Source organism: Ambystoma mexicanum, chromosome 2p (assembly GCF_040938575.1).
Source record: "Ambystoma mexicanum isolate Mex_15411 chromosome 2p, UKY_AmexF1_1, whole genome shotgun sequence".
Taxonomy (NCBI): Eukaryota; Metazoa; Chordata; class Amphibia; order Caudata; family Ambystomatidae; genus Ambystoma; species Ambystoma mexicanum.
In genome coordinates, this window is record NC_090923.1 from 1046153611 (window position 1) to 1046169284 (window position 15674).

The following is a 15674-nucleotide window of genomic DNA, read 5'->3' on the forward strand; positions in this document are numbered from 1 at the left end:
AACATGATCCCCCTCGGGCTGACTCTGCGGAATGAACCAGCATTATTCTTAGACGATCAAGAATATCTACAGGGTTTTAGCAAAATAGCGACTAAATGTAGCCGCAACCTCATGGCCCTGACAATTACTACTGCACAGAGGGTTCATGCCCTCATCCTTAAAGATCTTAAAACTGAAGAAACAAAATTTCTTACAGATGAAACTCTATCCAATGCTCGAGAAAAACGTAAAGAAATTGTCAAAGAACTGGATACTTTCATGGCTTCGACTTTAGAAAAGAAGCGCAAAAAGCTTGCCAAAGACATTAAGAAATTTAAGATAGAACATATCTATCCCTACCTTGCCGCAGATTATAAAAATATCAAAGACAAAGAACGAATGGCTAAACAAGGTGGGGCCTCAAGAAATAGACGTAGGGGGGTGTCTTTCTCTGACCTGCCAGCTCAGACTCTTCTACAGACGACCAACCCCAAACTAGAGGCAGACAAGGTTATTTTGGCCAAACTCAACCATTCTTTCAGCCTTCCAACATGCCTTTTTTAGGCCGGGGGGCCCCAGAGGAGGGTACTGGGGCCCACCCCAATTTCCACAGTTTCCCCTCTACAACTTCCCCCAATGGGGACATCCGAACAGATGCCGCAGGAACAACAGGAGGCGCTAACAATGACCCCCATCTTTAATTTTTCAGGCTCTCCGCTGACTACAGACGAAAAATCCTTACTAGCAAAAGGACTATCATTTGTTCCCACCAATCACACCGATTGGTTTAAACTGGACCTCGACCTCTCCAATTTTTTCCGGACTATCAGGAGAAAGGCCTTTTTTCTTGACAAAGATCTCCCGACTGGACCCGAGGACACTGGCCTGAGACCTAAATCAGACTTCCTCCCCAGAGACTCTGAAACACCTGCCTCCATCCTTTCCTTTGAGAAATGTATTCGGCAAGAAATTCTGAAACTACAGTCTACGGCGGACCAACATAGGCAGAACCTTACCTCAGGAGAAAGGAAAGCCCTCAAAACCTTAGGCGAAAACAAAACACTGGTGATAAAACCGGCCGACAAAGGCGGGGGCATTGTAGTACAAAATAACATCCAGTATAATGAAATGGTAATGACTCTCCTTAATGAAGAAGGCAACTATAAAAAACTGAAAAAGGACCCCACTATGGAAATAAAAAACAGATCCAAGAAGCAACCAGATATGCACTTGAGCGCAACTGGATCACCGATAAAGAAGAGGCCTTTCTCAATACATCTGAAGGCAGAACTCCTATACTATATGGCCTTCCAAAAATTCACAACAACATTCACACCCCCCCTGGAAGACCCATCGTCTCGGGATGCGGTTCTATTTTAGAACCCATTGGAGTATTTATCGACTACTTTCTCAAACCCTGTAGCCAGTGTACCCCTACTTACACCATGGATACAATTGCCAAATTCGAGAACCAGCCATTTAACCCAGCAGAAGATCTCCTAGTGACACTCGACATCAAAAGTCTTTACACTTCTATTCCACAACAACACGCATTGGAATGCATAAGATACCATCTTACGCAGCATATGACACAAAGACGGGTGCCTATCAATTTTATCATTGAATTACTTGAAATAGCACTGACCAACAACTTTTTTGAGTACAACAATACCATCTACCTCCAAACATGTGGGACGGCCATGGGCGCAGTCTTTGCTCCCAGCATGGCCATCATTTTTATGGCTGAATTTGAACTGGCACATGTCCTTAACAATACCAACCCGTACCTAGATTCTGTGACCTCATGGTTCAGGTAATTGACGATATTATTTTCCTCTGGAAAGGAGAAGAAAAAACACTGATGCAATTCTTTCAATGTTTGAATCTACGCACGACAGAAATCCAATTCACTATTAACAAAAGCAACAAGAAGATGGATTTCCTTGACCTCACCATAACACCTAAAAACAACAAACTCGAATGTTCAATTTTCAAAAAAAACCCAGACGGGAACACGGCCCTCCATTACAGCAACCATCATCCTAAAAGCCTAAGAGACAACCTCCCATACGGACAGTTTCTGAGGATTTGCCGCAACTGTACCCAGCTGGAAGACTTCCAGAAACACTCCAATGAACTACAGCAGAAATTGGCCTCAAGAGGGTACCCTAAAAAACTCATAAAAAACACCCACAAAAGAGCACGATTCACACCAAGAGAAGCCCTTTTGACTCCCAAAGCCCACACTGAAACTTCAGAGAACATCATGACCTGTATCACCACGTTCTGCCCTACTACTTCCAAACTTAAATCACTTAACAAAGAATTCTGGCCTCTTGTGCAACTCAACCTACCAGCGGAACCCAGATTATGCATGGCACTCAGGAGGTCCAAGAACCTCAAAGATTTACTCACCAGTGCCAAAATGTACAAAATCCCAGTCCGCTCCACTCTGTGGAATATGGGAGAGATCCGTGGGCATCACCCTTGTGGCCAATGCACGGCATGTAGTCAAACTAAAACACTCAACTCCTTCACCATTGAAGGCAAGGAATGGCAAATCAGACACTTCTCCAATTGCAAATTCACCAACGTCATTTATGTAATCCATTGCCCCTGTGGCCTACGTTACGTAGGACAAACCTCGAGACCCATCCACAAACGCATTGGGGAACACAGATCTAGGATACGCTGTAGAAATCCTACTGCACCTTTGGTTCAGCACTTCAATGAATTCCACCATGATACAGATTATTTCATCTGGTGGGTGGTCGATAAAATTCAAAACAAAACTAATATTACTAATGCCTTGAATTACAAAGAAGCATGGTGGATGCACAAACTTAAATCCACCACTACCGGCCTCAACGAGGCCCAACCGGGACAATTTAGCACTTAGCCCCCCTGGCCTCCAACATCGAGTCTCTTCCAGACTCCATCTACTGCTCTATACAGCCCATTTACTCCTCCAATGCTCTGAGCCCCCTCTGCCTTTGAGGGGTCTCATGCACACATATGTATTGCCCCCCTCAATGTCTCCCTGAGCACTAGAGAGATTCCATGAGTAATAGGGGCCATCTACTATGGACTAAGACAGCCAGGTGCATGCAGAATTATGATACATAGCATAACCTCCCACTGCAGGTGTGGGTGTGAATAACTGTGCAGACCCTGAGCGTTTTTTACGGTCCTAGTACCCATGTAATTCTGCACCATACTGTAAATTGTCTGTAATGTATGCTCAGATTTATGCTTGTGTTCATGCTCATCTTGTTCTTATTGTGGCACCATTATTTATGTAATTGTTCATTGAACTAGATAGTGGCTGCTGGGTACGCTTGTGACAATGCTCAGACAATTTTTGTTGACCTACTTTGCCATGCATTCTAGGCCTTGCAGGACACGCTAATTCTCAATCAGCAGGGTGCACAAGCCCATTTTGATTTTGATTTTGAATCTTCGCCTCCACAACCAGCAGCATTTACCCTTTTTCTGGCTTGACCTCCTCCCCCTCCCCCCGGGACCGAGCGTTGGAATACTGCCTTCTTGTCATCCCAAGTCAAGCACTCGCAGACCACCCTTACCCCTTTTTGCCAACTCTGCTATTTGTCAACGCTTGCCACTCTTATCTTTCGGCCCATACTGCACGTTAATTCGTGCATGCTGCTTACTTTCTCCATATTCACATGGATCCTGACACACACTCGATCCGGTGCCCTGTCAGACACTCCATTCCATCCTTAGTACATACAGCACTTCTGCTGCCTCTCCGAGCCGAGCCACTACTCTCTTGATCGTGCCCGGTGGCAGCCTGAGACACTTCTCTGTTCACCAGGCTAGCTAAGACACTACCGCCATGAGCATGCGCAGTGGGCCCTCTCTCCACAGCGCATATATGCAGCTCTTTCAGTCAGAGTCAGCACAGGTGCCATTTTCAGACGCCGGTCCTGATCCAGCTTGCCCAGACTCCTGCAGGTAAACTTGGATGCACATCTGCATGCTAGACATAATCCCTATCTTGTATATTTACTGTAGATTCCCTTTCAGTCCAGTGGGCGTCTGACTCATGTATCCTCCCTCTTTCCCCCTCCCTTTTTTCTTTTTTCTGTTTGTATACAGGGCGAGCTTTACTGAACTTTTGCCTGTCATTCAGCCTTGATGACTAGCCTTGAGGCAATCTTGCTTTCCTCTAGCCCTCCTCCAGCATTGGGCCCTTTCTCTGTAACTACAGCACCCCTACAATGACCACCTTTATTTCTTCTGAGTTTGTCTATGCCTCATCCATTTGGACACTCAATTACTAGCGTGTACTCCCCTATGTCTTATCTTAGGTTCGACACACCTCTTGCCCAGGTGGACCTTGCTCCAGGGGCCAGAGGGCCCACGCCTCCTCCCAACGGGCCCCACATCCGTGATGTGGCATCCTTCCTATTTACTTGCTCGAAATTGGTGACTCCAGTTTCCACTCCTGCCCAGCGAGGAGACCTTTCCTGTTCATCCACTCCTACTCCCAGCACGAGCAGTGGTGAGTGCAGCCTATTTCTGGGATTACTTAGGACTTGTCTATTGTACTTAGGGCTACCTTTTGACCCACCCAAGCACTTTTGCTGCTTTTTAAACACATTTCTCTTGTATTTTTCCAATTCTGATTTTCCAACACAGAGTTCCCTGACTTTTTTGGCCCTAGAAGAAGGTTTACACATCTTTTCAGCCGGAACGTCAGCAGCACACAGCCCCAGCATTCCATGGGCCTTTCCTAATGCTGCACCTATACCTCTAACATCTTATCCAGATGTAGACCAAATATGAGGTCAGACTATAGCCGGGCAAGACCTACAATCAACGTCTCCTCTAACTATACTCACATTCTGTGTTTTATGGACTTAACTACATGGTTTCCTTCACTTACTAGGAAGTTTTTTGGGAAATGTACTAGCGTTTTGTTTACGCCTTGGACACCTATGAACAGTTTTTTCACTGTATTTTAGATGTAATTATGTGTTTGTTCAGTACTATGGTTATTATGAATTGTTATGCAGATAATAACACTTAAATATTTTGCAAAAGAAAAAGCATCAGCGAATTAATAATAAAAAGCTGATAATTTCTAAAACTAAGTGGCATGTGTTCATTAGCAGCAAATGTTTGTTTTGAATGATGGTTGCCCAATGAGGATGGGCTTCCAAAAGGGTTTAAAACTGGTTTGCATTTAAATGTCTTTGCATGTTCTTGAATCATAGAAGGTAGGACAACCCCCCAGTTATAAAGTCTCTAATTTCAGCAGCCTATCTATTCTCTTGCTTGACGTATCTATTATCTTGATCAATCACTGTGCTATACTCAATCACTGTTGAACCTCAATTTGTTCACAATCTATATCGCTCTTATATATTTTTACTCAACAAACACTCAGACTAGTCAAACTTTACACATTTAAAAACACAGTGTTCACCTTATCTCTCGCCTTTATTTATACCCTGTATAGGGTATCAAACAGCACCTATATATCATATATTTCACTCTACGACCTCTGGGATTTGAGATGTCTCCTTCTGGCTCCATTGAGCCAGGTTTTCTAGGCGCTTCCTCTTCTTCACCACATTTCACGTTACTCAAAAATGATTACAATCCCGTCCCCTTATTTTCCATTCCCCTTAGTGTACTCACCATTCGTTAATCAACTCGAGGCCTTCGGTATCGACTCCTCCTTTAATCCGACCACTTTGCCTTCTGTCCGGAGAGCGACAGTGGAAACTGGTCAGGGATCACGTCAAAGGGGGACCTGCCCACCATCTCAGTTTTTCTTGCAAGTTTATTTCTATCGGCAGCTCTCCACAGGAAACCCTGCGATCTTCCAGCTAATGGCAGAGGATGCCCGATCGTCCAAAAATCAGGAGACAAACTGGTGGGATCTTTAAACCAGCCACACCACTACCACGTGAGCTTAGGGCTCTTAAGTAACATGCATGCAATGGATGGGTTCACAGAATAACTCTGAGTCCAAATAACCGAACCAACTCAGCAAGATGGCCAAGTACTGTTTTATCACCAATTATCTAAAACGGGGAGTTACAACAGACATCAACGAACGTTCAGTCGATTTCTGTCAGTGGTCTTTTCACAAAACATAGACTTTATACTAAAATACATCAGAGGTGACGTTATACTATGTGGCAAATAATGAAAAAACCTACTAGGGATTGTGATAGGCTTAAGGGGAACATCTAAGTATACATTACATAGGAACTGGGATTGGGATTGGCTGCCCACTGTCTGGTGGACAATATATGCCTACCTCTAAAACATGTCATCTTTAAAACCATTAAGTACACAGTCTTCAATTGGTCCTCAAACTATAAGGTCCTTCATTGTACAGACCTCTACAAGTGGTTGGCACGCTTGTGCCATGTCTGGAACATTTGGTTCACTTAGCAGCACGTAAGCCCAGACCCAGGTGCAAGGACTTGGGCCTGACTATCTCCCCACCCAATTAGTCCAACATCGCTCATCGCCCATGCCTTCTGCCATGAAGATTGTTTTTGAACTTGGCCTTGCAAAGTATCCTCGTCTCTGGAAATACATGGGGGTGCAGGTACTCCCTATCGTTGTTCTAGGTCTCCAGTTCGATTCTATTTTCATCCTTGGCTCATGTGACAGGAGACCTTGATTTGGTCCATTTTGCAGGTTTTAAATGTCTTAAATGAATAAAACTGGGCACTCTTGGTGTTCTTTCTCTGCACCTTAACAAGAGATGATTCATCCTTTGCACGTTCATTCTTTTCAAGAATACATAGCTGACCTTGGCTGCTTCAGTTTTAATACCAGGCCAGACCGCCTCACCATGCAGGTCCACGATTTCAGCTTATTCTTGCTTCGACACAAGTCTCCCTTTTTTCTTCATGGGTCCTGACTTACTAAAATTCATAATACCGATGTCCAGCTTCTATACAGTGGCGGCTTTGCCTGCATTCTATTCACTACATATAGCCAGCTTCTATGATGACTTAGTCTGCCTTGCGTTTCAGTGTCTGTACAATTATTGAACGGTTGATTCTTTGCAACACTTCATGCATGTGTAATCTGCTTTTTCGTATTCAAAAGTTCACTTGACTCTTTACTTCATCATTAGTTTCTGTAGGATCCATGCATCCTCTTCAGCCAATATCTCGGGACGTTGTATATGTCTCGTGTGATGTCACTAGCTTCTCTTTTTGCTCTTATTCATATTCCTTCAGGGAGTTCCTCCCTCAGATTGTTGTCCCTTCGGGGATACATTCGATAGGGTTGTCTCAATGGGTATCTTCTTTTGAATATACGCTGCAGTATTGGCACAACTGCTGGTGTCAAACATGGCACGATCTCAGACTTCCAACATATAGGAGGTAGGGGGTGGGATTTCCTGCAAAGGCATGCAACAGCTCCTATACAGGACTTTGCACAGATAATTGAATTTGTAGAGGTCAACAGACTTCTCAATACTGAAAGGAGATTGGACTTGGCTCTAGTACATTCATAGTCAAACTATCCAGCTTTCAATGGCCCCATTATTTTCCCCACTGCACAAGAAAACACTGTGGACAAATTGGACAGCAGTGACCCAAACTCTCTCGAGGTAAGATTCTGTTCCATAGTCCCAGACAACAAGATCTCCAATTCATGGTGATTATGTTAGATGGCCATTCTCAATAATACCTCCTTCCTATCATGGTCCCACCTGAGCCTACGTCCAGGGGATTTCAGAGACACATGCGGCAAATAGGCCTGCACACGGGTAATATCCTTGTGTGCCAGTCCAATATCAATCCTAATAGAAAACTGTTCATTACAAATATTGACCTCCACCTTGAACGCTGTCAATTCACCGCAGAATTTGACTGGAACATAAAAATAGTCAATAGTGAAGCTAGAAAGCGCAGAAGAAAGTCAACTTGCCGGGGATATCGGCACCAGAAAGACCATTTACAGTTCACATCCCTCAGTCATATTGGTAGTGCCATAACCTCTGCCCTTCTGCACATAATCTGGTATCCATCATAGTTGGAGGCGGGATCCCCGCCACCACATCATAATACAACATGTTATCCAGCCCTCCTCCCAGCTTATAATTAGAATCTCCCCGTAGCACTAAATTCACATTTTTCAAGGTTATCTGGAGGATACAATGCTCCAACACTGACGCAAGGACATGTAGATAGTTCTTCTCGTATTGACTATGCGGTCTATTGTAAAAATTAACAACCAATATATCATACATGACAGGTCTAAGAATTCTAACCACCAGAATAAAAAAGATGGGAACTTCTAAACAACCAACTTGCTCTCCATGTTGAATTTAACCAAAGTACACAAACCGCCTTAGTTCTGCCCCCTCATTTCTTTGAACCATCTCTGCATACGAAACAAAATCATCCACAATGATCTCATCCTGAGATCATGCCTCCTGCAGGAGAATAACATCCACCTCTTCAAATAAATGATGGGTCTCCAAACATGCTAGCGTTGTTTTAACTCCTGCCACATTCCCTGACAGGAATGACATCGAGTCAGCTTGTGTTATTACATCCGGAATACCTGTGGGGGCCTCAGAGGTCTAGCAAACACTTAGACCTGACAGCGAGAGTCATTCAATACCATCCATTTCACTAAAACAAGCAAACCAAGTTATGCACTTTGGCCACTCTGCCCCTAGGACTTCTCATTTGCCATGTAGGGTGTGTCGAGTTAGACCATTCTGCAACAGAAATTCCACATGGGTAGAAATAGTTCGGCGATATCATCTAATTTTGGCACGTTCAAAATCATTCCAACCAAAGGCAATGCTTTGGGATGCAACTGCAGGAAATTCTAATTCGTGACCACTTGCGTTGGTACCTTCCTAGATGACACCTGATCTGCTTTAGAAGGCAACAGGGGTATTGGAGGCAAGGATGACACAGAAGACAGGGAGGGTAAGGATGGCAAGGAGAATTGGCGCTGTCCGGGGAAACATGTATATCTACAAATACATCACAGACATGGGGCAGCACCCTGTTGTTTCCTAACACCCGACCTCCCTCAGTTGGAATGGTTTGAACACTTTGGACACTCAAGGCCTCTGGCTTTCCAGAAGGAACACTTTTCAAAAAGTACATATCAGAAGCACTTAATAATGCAACATCCTTCTTTAGCGATCTCACAAAATCATCCAAGATCAGCAATGTATTAAAAACTCCCAATTTAAAATTCATCATAAAATTCATAATTCTGATCAGTAAATCTTCTTTGGGCACTTCCGAACTAATAGCGTCAGGGAGGTGAGTAGGCCCGCGTGGTAACGTTAGAGAAGAAAACGTTGATCCACAAGGACTGCAAACGGTTTGTCCTGCAGCTACATGCTGTACATTTATAGCACAGATGGAATTAGTAACCGTAGAGCTCTGTGCAGTACCCTCCCAGAGTGATCGGAGAAGCAGCCTCACAAGTAGGCCCTCCACCTGCCACTCTCCCTGAACCAGAGCACTCAAAAGCTCTCACAGCCGCTTCATTAAACAAAACTGGAACAACTGCGGGAACAAATGTGGAAACTGGGGCAGGGACCGGAGCAGGGACAGAGCCCGAAACTCCTGGGCTAGATGTCTCATCCTCTACAGAAATAACAGTACCAGGGTCCATGGTCGCAGAGGAACACAGCGAGGATGAAGTAGATGAACTAACATTCCTCAAAGTAGACGAAATGGCAACTTCGCTGCCCTGCTCCTCTAAATGTTCTGCCACCTTCTGCAGATAAGAACCCAAAGTTCTCTCCCCCTTCAAAACCTTATTTTTTACACTGGTCCTAGAACCCTGTGCAGCCGAGAGGCCAGAGGTCGCATTATGCCTAGCCATACTGGCCTCTACCTGCTACCACAACCATGACCACTGCCATTAATACACCCTGGAACCCTCTAATTCAGCAGCTAGGCAACTCAGAAGACCAACACACAAAAAACCGAAAGGGGGCACCCACCCCAGCCCAGTAAAACCCAACAGAGCCCAAGACAACAGCTTTCCTGCTCGACCCAAATTATTAGCTCGTTACCACAAACAAAAAAGTAACAATGAAAAACAGAATGGCGGATCATATAACACCTTAAAAAAAAGATACATTCTAAAACTATAACCCTGCAATCAAATTTCAGATGTCCAAAATACAAACAGAGTGTACCAAGCATGAGGAATGCCTGAGTGGCTCACGAGGCTGGGAAAATCCGACTCCCCACCCTCTGGAGGAACTTCAGCTTCCGCCGGCTCGCAGCCCGAGCCTAAAAAAGATTTGAAAAATAAATAAATACAAAAACAAAGTCGGGAGAGCCTACGAAGCCTGTGGCCAGAGTCAAATCATCAAGTTGTCGGCAGAACAGAAACAAAGCTTACCGCAGATCACAAAGTGAGAATTAGCTTGCTCAGGTCAGCAGGTATGCCCCCCCCCCACTCGTTTCCTCTTGTTATCACTCACAATATTCGCAGCATAGAAAACTAGAGTATAAACACAACCCGCTCAGCAAATCAACTCCTGGCCTTTGAAACTTTGGAACTTTTGAGGACTCTAGGACCAATAACCCACAGAGATTCCAGGCAGTTTTCAAACATAGCTCGGTTTAAGGAGCACCTCCAGTTATCGGCAACCTGCAACCCACTGCATGGACTGCAGAGACTGTGCTTGTCTGCCCTTCACCGCACTGGGTGTTTTTAATGTCGGGGGTCATGTGCAGGCAATAAGCTCCTTCGACAGTAGCAGCTCCAACTCCAAGGTCTGCAGAGACTGCCCTTGTCTGCCCTTTCACAAAAGTTCCCGCCAGTCTCTGGAATTTCATCTGCAGCAGCATCACTGCCTGTCAAGTGGCTTCTCCCGTCAGTTTGACTTTAGAGTCTGCCCTCTGCAAAGAGGGTCCCTACCGGTGACTGCCCGCAGTATGTAAATCCAGAATCATGGGTGAAAGGGCTTTGGCTAGATTTGTAGAGCAATGTGGCAGCTGCCGATCATCTGCCTAAACAGCATGGACAAGGAGTTGAGAGACGTTGGAGCACTTACCTGCAGCAAGGTCTTGTTAATGGTGACGGTGATGGGACCTTTGAAAGCCACATATTCAGCCATAGCTTGTCACAGCAACCAGAGAGCATAGAAGAGAACAAAGGGAAAAGAGCATTAGGAGGAAACCTTTTCTTATGAGAGACAGAGGTGAGGTTTACGTTCCTCCCTGAGATTGCCTGGGCCAAACTGTAAGCCTTGGACCTCAACGGTCAGACTTGTCATTTGGTTTTTGATATTATGACTTGGTACCACATGGATGTTAAAGCTTTCATTTGCCCACTGTCTCCTCTGCTCCATGGTGTAATGGCTGCTCTTCGTTCGCCTCCATTCTCAAACTGCCCCATTACTGGTGGAAGTTGGTGTTTTCCCCACTGCCTGGTGTAAATGGAGTTGGTGTATCTTGGTCTTTCTCTACTGCTCTGTGGAATTTGAGGTGGTGTATCCTTTTCTTTATGCATTGCCTGGTGGGAATGAAGGTGGTGTAACTTGATCTTTGATGATTGCTCAGTGGGATTAAAGGTGATATATGTTGGTCTGGAGGGAATCAAAGTGGTCTTTCATGAATACCCGGTGGGAATTGAGGAGGTGAATCTTTGCCTTTTCACGTCACCCACTGGGAATGAAGGTGGTGTATCTTGTTTTTCCAGTATTGCCTGGTGGGAATGGAGTGGTATATACTGGTCTTTTGGAAATGCCCAGTGAGAATCAAGGTGGTGTATCTTGGTCATCTCCGATTGCTTGCTGGGAGTGAAAGTGGTGTATCTTGATCTATTCCAAATGCCTGGTGGGGGAGTGAAGGTGGTGTTTCTTGGTGTTTTCTGGTTGCTTGTTTGGAATGAAGGTGGTGTATTTTTGGTATTTTCTGACTGCCTAGTGGGATATGCAGGTGCTGTATCTTTGTGTTTTCTGCTTGCATGCTGGGAGTGAAGGTGTTGTATCTTGATCTTGTCTGATGGCCTGTTGGGCGTGAAGGTGGTGTAGATTGGTCTGTTCTGTTTGCCAGGTGGAAATGAAAGGTGTGAATCTTGGTCTTTCATGATGGACCCATGGAAATTGATGTTGTGTATGTTTGTCTGTCCCCAATGTCTTTTGGAAATGTGCACCTTCATCTTTCACTAGCTGCCAGTTGATAATGATTTGTGATAATGGTGTATCTTATTATTTTCCCCATTTGCCTGTGTAAACTGCAGGTAATGTCCACACTGCTCTGGTAAAGTAGGGGTGATGTGCCTTTGTATTTCACTTACTGCTTGTGTAAAATGGAGGCAGTGTCTTTGCCTTACCCCACTGCCTGCTGGGAACGCGGGTTGTGCCTTTTGCACCACTGCAGAAATGGAGTTGGTGTGACTTGGCCTTCATTCCCCTCTGCTCCATTAGAATGGAAGTTATTGTATCTCCATTGCAAGTGGGGAGAAGAGGCATAGTAAACAACGACATGCCCTCTCTGCGACTTACCTGTTTCGTTTTTCTCCAACATCGCAAAATCATGAATCCAGGCAACCGCATCGCCCTTTCTCTTCTTACACGTCCCCTTTTTCCCCTTGTAGGGGTAGTCGTTCGCACTTGACAGACCACCTGTTTGGAGAGAACATGGTACACAATTTGCAAAGTACTGAATTGTTCATAAGGCAATTCAATCATTGGAACCAGAAGAGGAACATTCCCTTGATGTACAGCTTTAGACATTATAGATAATGATCATCTCATAGAACAATCCTCAATAAGAGCATCTCGCTTTGGGTGGAAATCTTGGTACAGAAAAAAAAATCATCTTTCCACACATCGGGTGTGTCTATCCCTCTTGAAAGTAATATCCCCCTTATCCCACTGATAAACACATGTCTCGGTTAGAGTGTCTACCTCTGGTCAGTTCATCAGCTTTCAAAGTTACCTGTGACAAACTGCACATAGGGGTTAATTCTGCCCTTAAAATGGGCAAAGCACCCAACCAAGTAAAGTAAAGGATAATCCACAAGGTGGATTTTAGACATTCCTTTAGAGATATTCACAAAGTTTAGCAGAACCACTTTTACAAGGACATTTCAAGTGGAATATAATTATTACATCACTGCTGGGTCGTGCAGATGAGAAAACTCAAGTGAGCCAATGGAGATCTCGATGGCAGGTGGGTTGCATGAACACCACAACAAATTAAGCGGGTTGGTAGGCACCCATAATGGTGGCTGATGTAGAGATCGCGCAAGGTTGAAAGTGCTGAGAAGGAATGCTGCTCATCATAGGGAGAAAATGAGAATTGCATGTAGTTCCTGGTGGGGAGAGGTGTAGGTGTAGAAGGTAATGGTGATATTGGTGTAATAACAAACTACTGCAAAAGGATTCCCTGCGCCATAGCTGGTACACGCATGCAGTGAGAAACAGCACACTTTTTCTAAGATTTTGCTTTTTTTAAAATTCTTAATCATCCGTCAAAAACTTGTTTCAAATTTCCAAATCCTTATTGCAATGAACATTTTCAACAGAGTAAAATCAGCTTCTTGATCATTGCAATTGTTGCTTTATCTGTTATCTTGGTTCAGTTTTTTCTCCAGCATTGGATCTTTCATAGATTTGTATGCTGTTTGAATATTTCCTTCCATCAGGCTTGTAATCCTTGGTAATATTAAAGCAGTTTAGCTTAACATTTGTAAACTGCTTGTCACTTTAGTGTTGTTTAGGGTCATTTTAGGTCATGTTTCCCACAGCCCATTAGACAGGTCTCCCTTAGCTCTCCCAGCCCTGGAAACCATCTTCTTTTTACTGCACGATATGTGTTGGGAGTCCTCAAAAAATCTCTGTTAATTTTTGATGATTTTGTCCACTTTTCTACATTTTTGCATCAAGATCCTTTCATTATTTGATGCCGCATCATCTCCTTGCCGGCTGGTGCGGAAATGTGGCCATTCTGTCGCCTCCGGGGTTGCTGTGCAGCATCCACTCCATTGAGGCCTTCAAGAGTGGACATTGTAGCAGTCACTCAGAAGAAAAGCATTTTCAAGCCTGTTCGACTTGTACAAGAACGTGTACATCGGCGATCTTCATGAGGAATGCCTCTATTGTCCAAATCATGATTTGATATCTGCACCATCTGTCTGTCATTCTCCACTAAGACCTGTAGGGATCACCACAGGAGGTTAGTGGTGTGGTTGGATGAGGGTACTGGGGCCTGTGCCTCTGTCTGCAGTTAGGCTTCTACAAGGCACATCTGGCATCTGGAGCGCACTCCGTCGTCAAAGAGCTTGAGGACCCATGAAGAATCTTCCAGGGGGAAGAAAGCAAAAAAGGGACATGGGTCGCATGCTCGGGCTGTTCCATCATCAATGTCTTTGTCCACACCTGAGGAACTGTTGCAGCATGTGCATGAGTCGGACATGGACATTCAAGAAAGTGTGTTTTCAGATGATGATGCTGTATGCTTCTGACTACTGTCCTGCCACCGCCACCGCCTCCATTGGCATCCACTGGGTCACCTACTAAGCATTTTCCAGCTCCTGGAATCCTCTCACATTGCAGGTCCTGTGCAGATGCCTGCCTGTTCAAGCATACATCCCTTCAAGGCCCGGACCAGTGCAAGCCCCTACATCTGCAGGCTCAAGGGATGTATCCACGGATTTCTTGGCCACACTGTAGATGCTGGTCTCAGAGCTTCAGCTACATCTTCATATTCCGTCTCTGCCTCCTCTGTTGCAACCTTATGTTTTTCCTGTACAAGAATGTCTAGTTCCTCCGCCAATATTAGGATACCCTTCTCGGGTACCATTCCCTCTTCTCCCAGCGAATCCCTCTGATCCCGACACTGATGTCGATGATTTCCCTAATGATGGATCTCCACACACCAACTCGATTGATGAGTTCATTGACCTGGTGCCGGGGGATGGCAAGTCCGCAGATCTACCACCAAGAGACTGCTCTCCAGATAAAATGTGTTCTTTTCATGTGCTCATGTCGCGGGCAGTGAAACTGTTCGATCTTCTCCAAGAAGAGCAGAAGAAGAAGGGTTTTCTTTATCAAAGGCATGAGTCCACCAGAAAATCCCTGTACTGGATGATATTTGGGAGGATGGTCTGCTGGTGATGAGGAATCCCTTCTTAGGACTACCCAAGAAAGATTGCTTTGAGAACAAGTAGAAAGCTCCAGATCCCACCCCTAAATGCCTTTGCACTCCACCCAGCCTGGTCCTTTCTGCGGCTGGGCCAGTCCTCTTTCCCCTTGTGTGGTGCTTCCAAACAAAGAAGGCAAACAGCTGGAACCCTTTTGGTAAGCTGGTCATTTTTCAGGGCTGCTACCACCATCAAACTGGTGAACTCTATGGTGATCCTCGGTGATGCTCTCATGCTATGACTGGGAGCTCTGGTTTACACTAGACCTGGTGCTTGAAATTCTACCTGATGACAAGCGGTAGGAAGCGCTTCTACGGGAAGGTAAGGCAGCATCAGACCATGCCATTTTCATTGCTGCGGACATCGCAGACTGTACAGGCTTCCCGCAAATGAGAAATGGAGCTGGCCGCATTAGTAGTATGTTCCTGCAGTTTTGATCTGGGGCTGTGCTGAGCGCTGGATAACGTGCAGCAGTCCCAGAAGGAGAAAGGAGGAGCATCCGATGCTGATGCTGGTTATAATTTCCCCCTTTGCCCAAGCGTCAGCGC

At 45.0% G+C, this 15674-nt stretch overlaps 1 protein-coding gene across 1 annotated transcript in view; it reads right to left on the reverse strand.

Annotated features, from left to right (window-relative positions):
• Positions 1-15674, reverse strand: part of CTSW (cathepsin W) — a 242907-nt gene that overhangs the window by 46506 nt on the left and 180727 nt on the right. The window contains exons 7-8 of the mRNA XM_069644937.1: positions 12485-12604; positions 11030-11094 (exon numbers count right to left, since the gene is read on the reverse strand). Coding sequence (XP_069501038.1) covers positions 11030-11094; positions 12485-12604 — 185 coding nt within the window. The remainder of the gene's footprint in view (positions 1-11029; positions 11095-12484; positions 12605-15674) is intronic.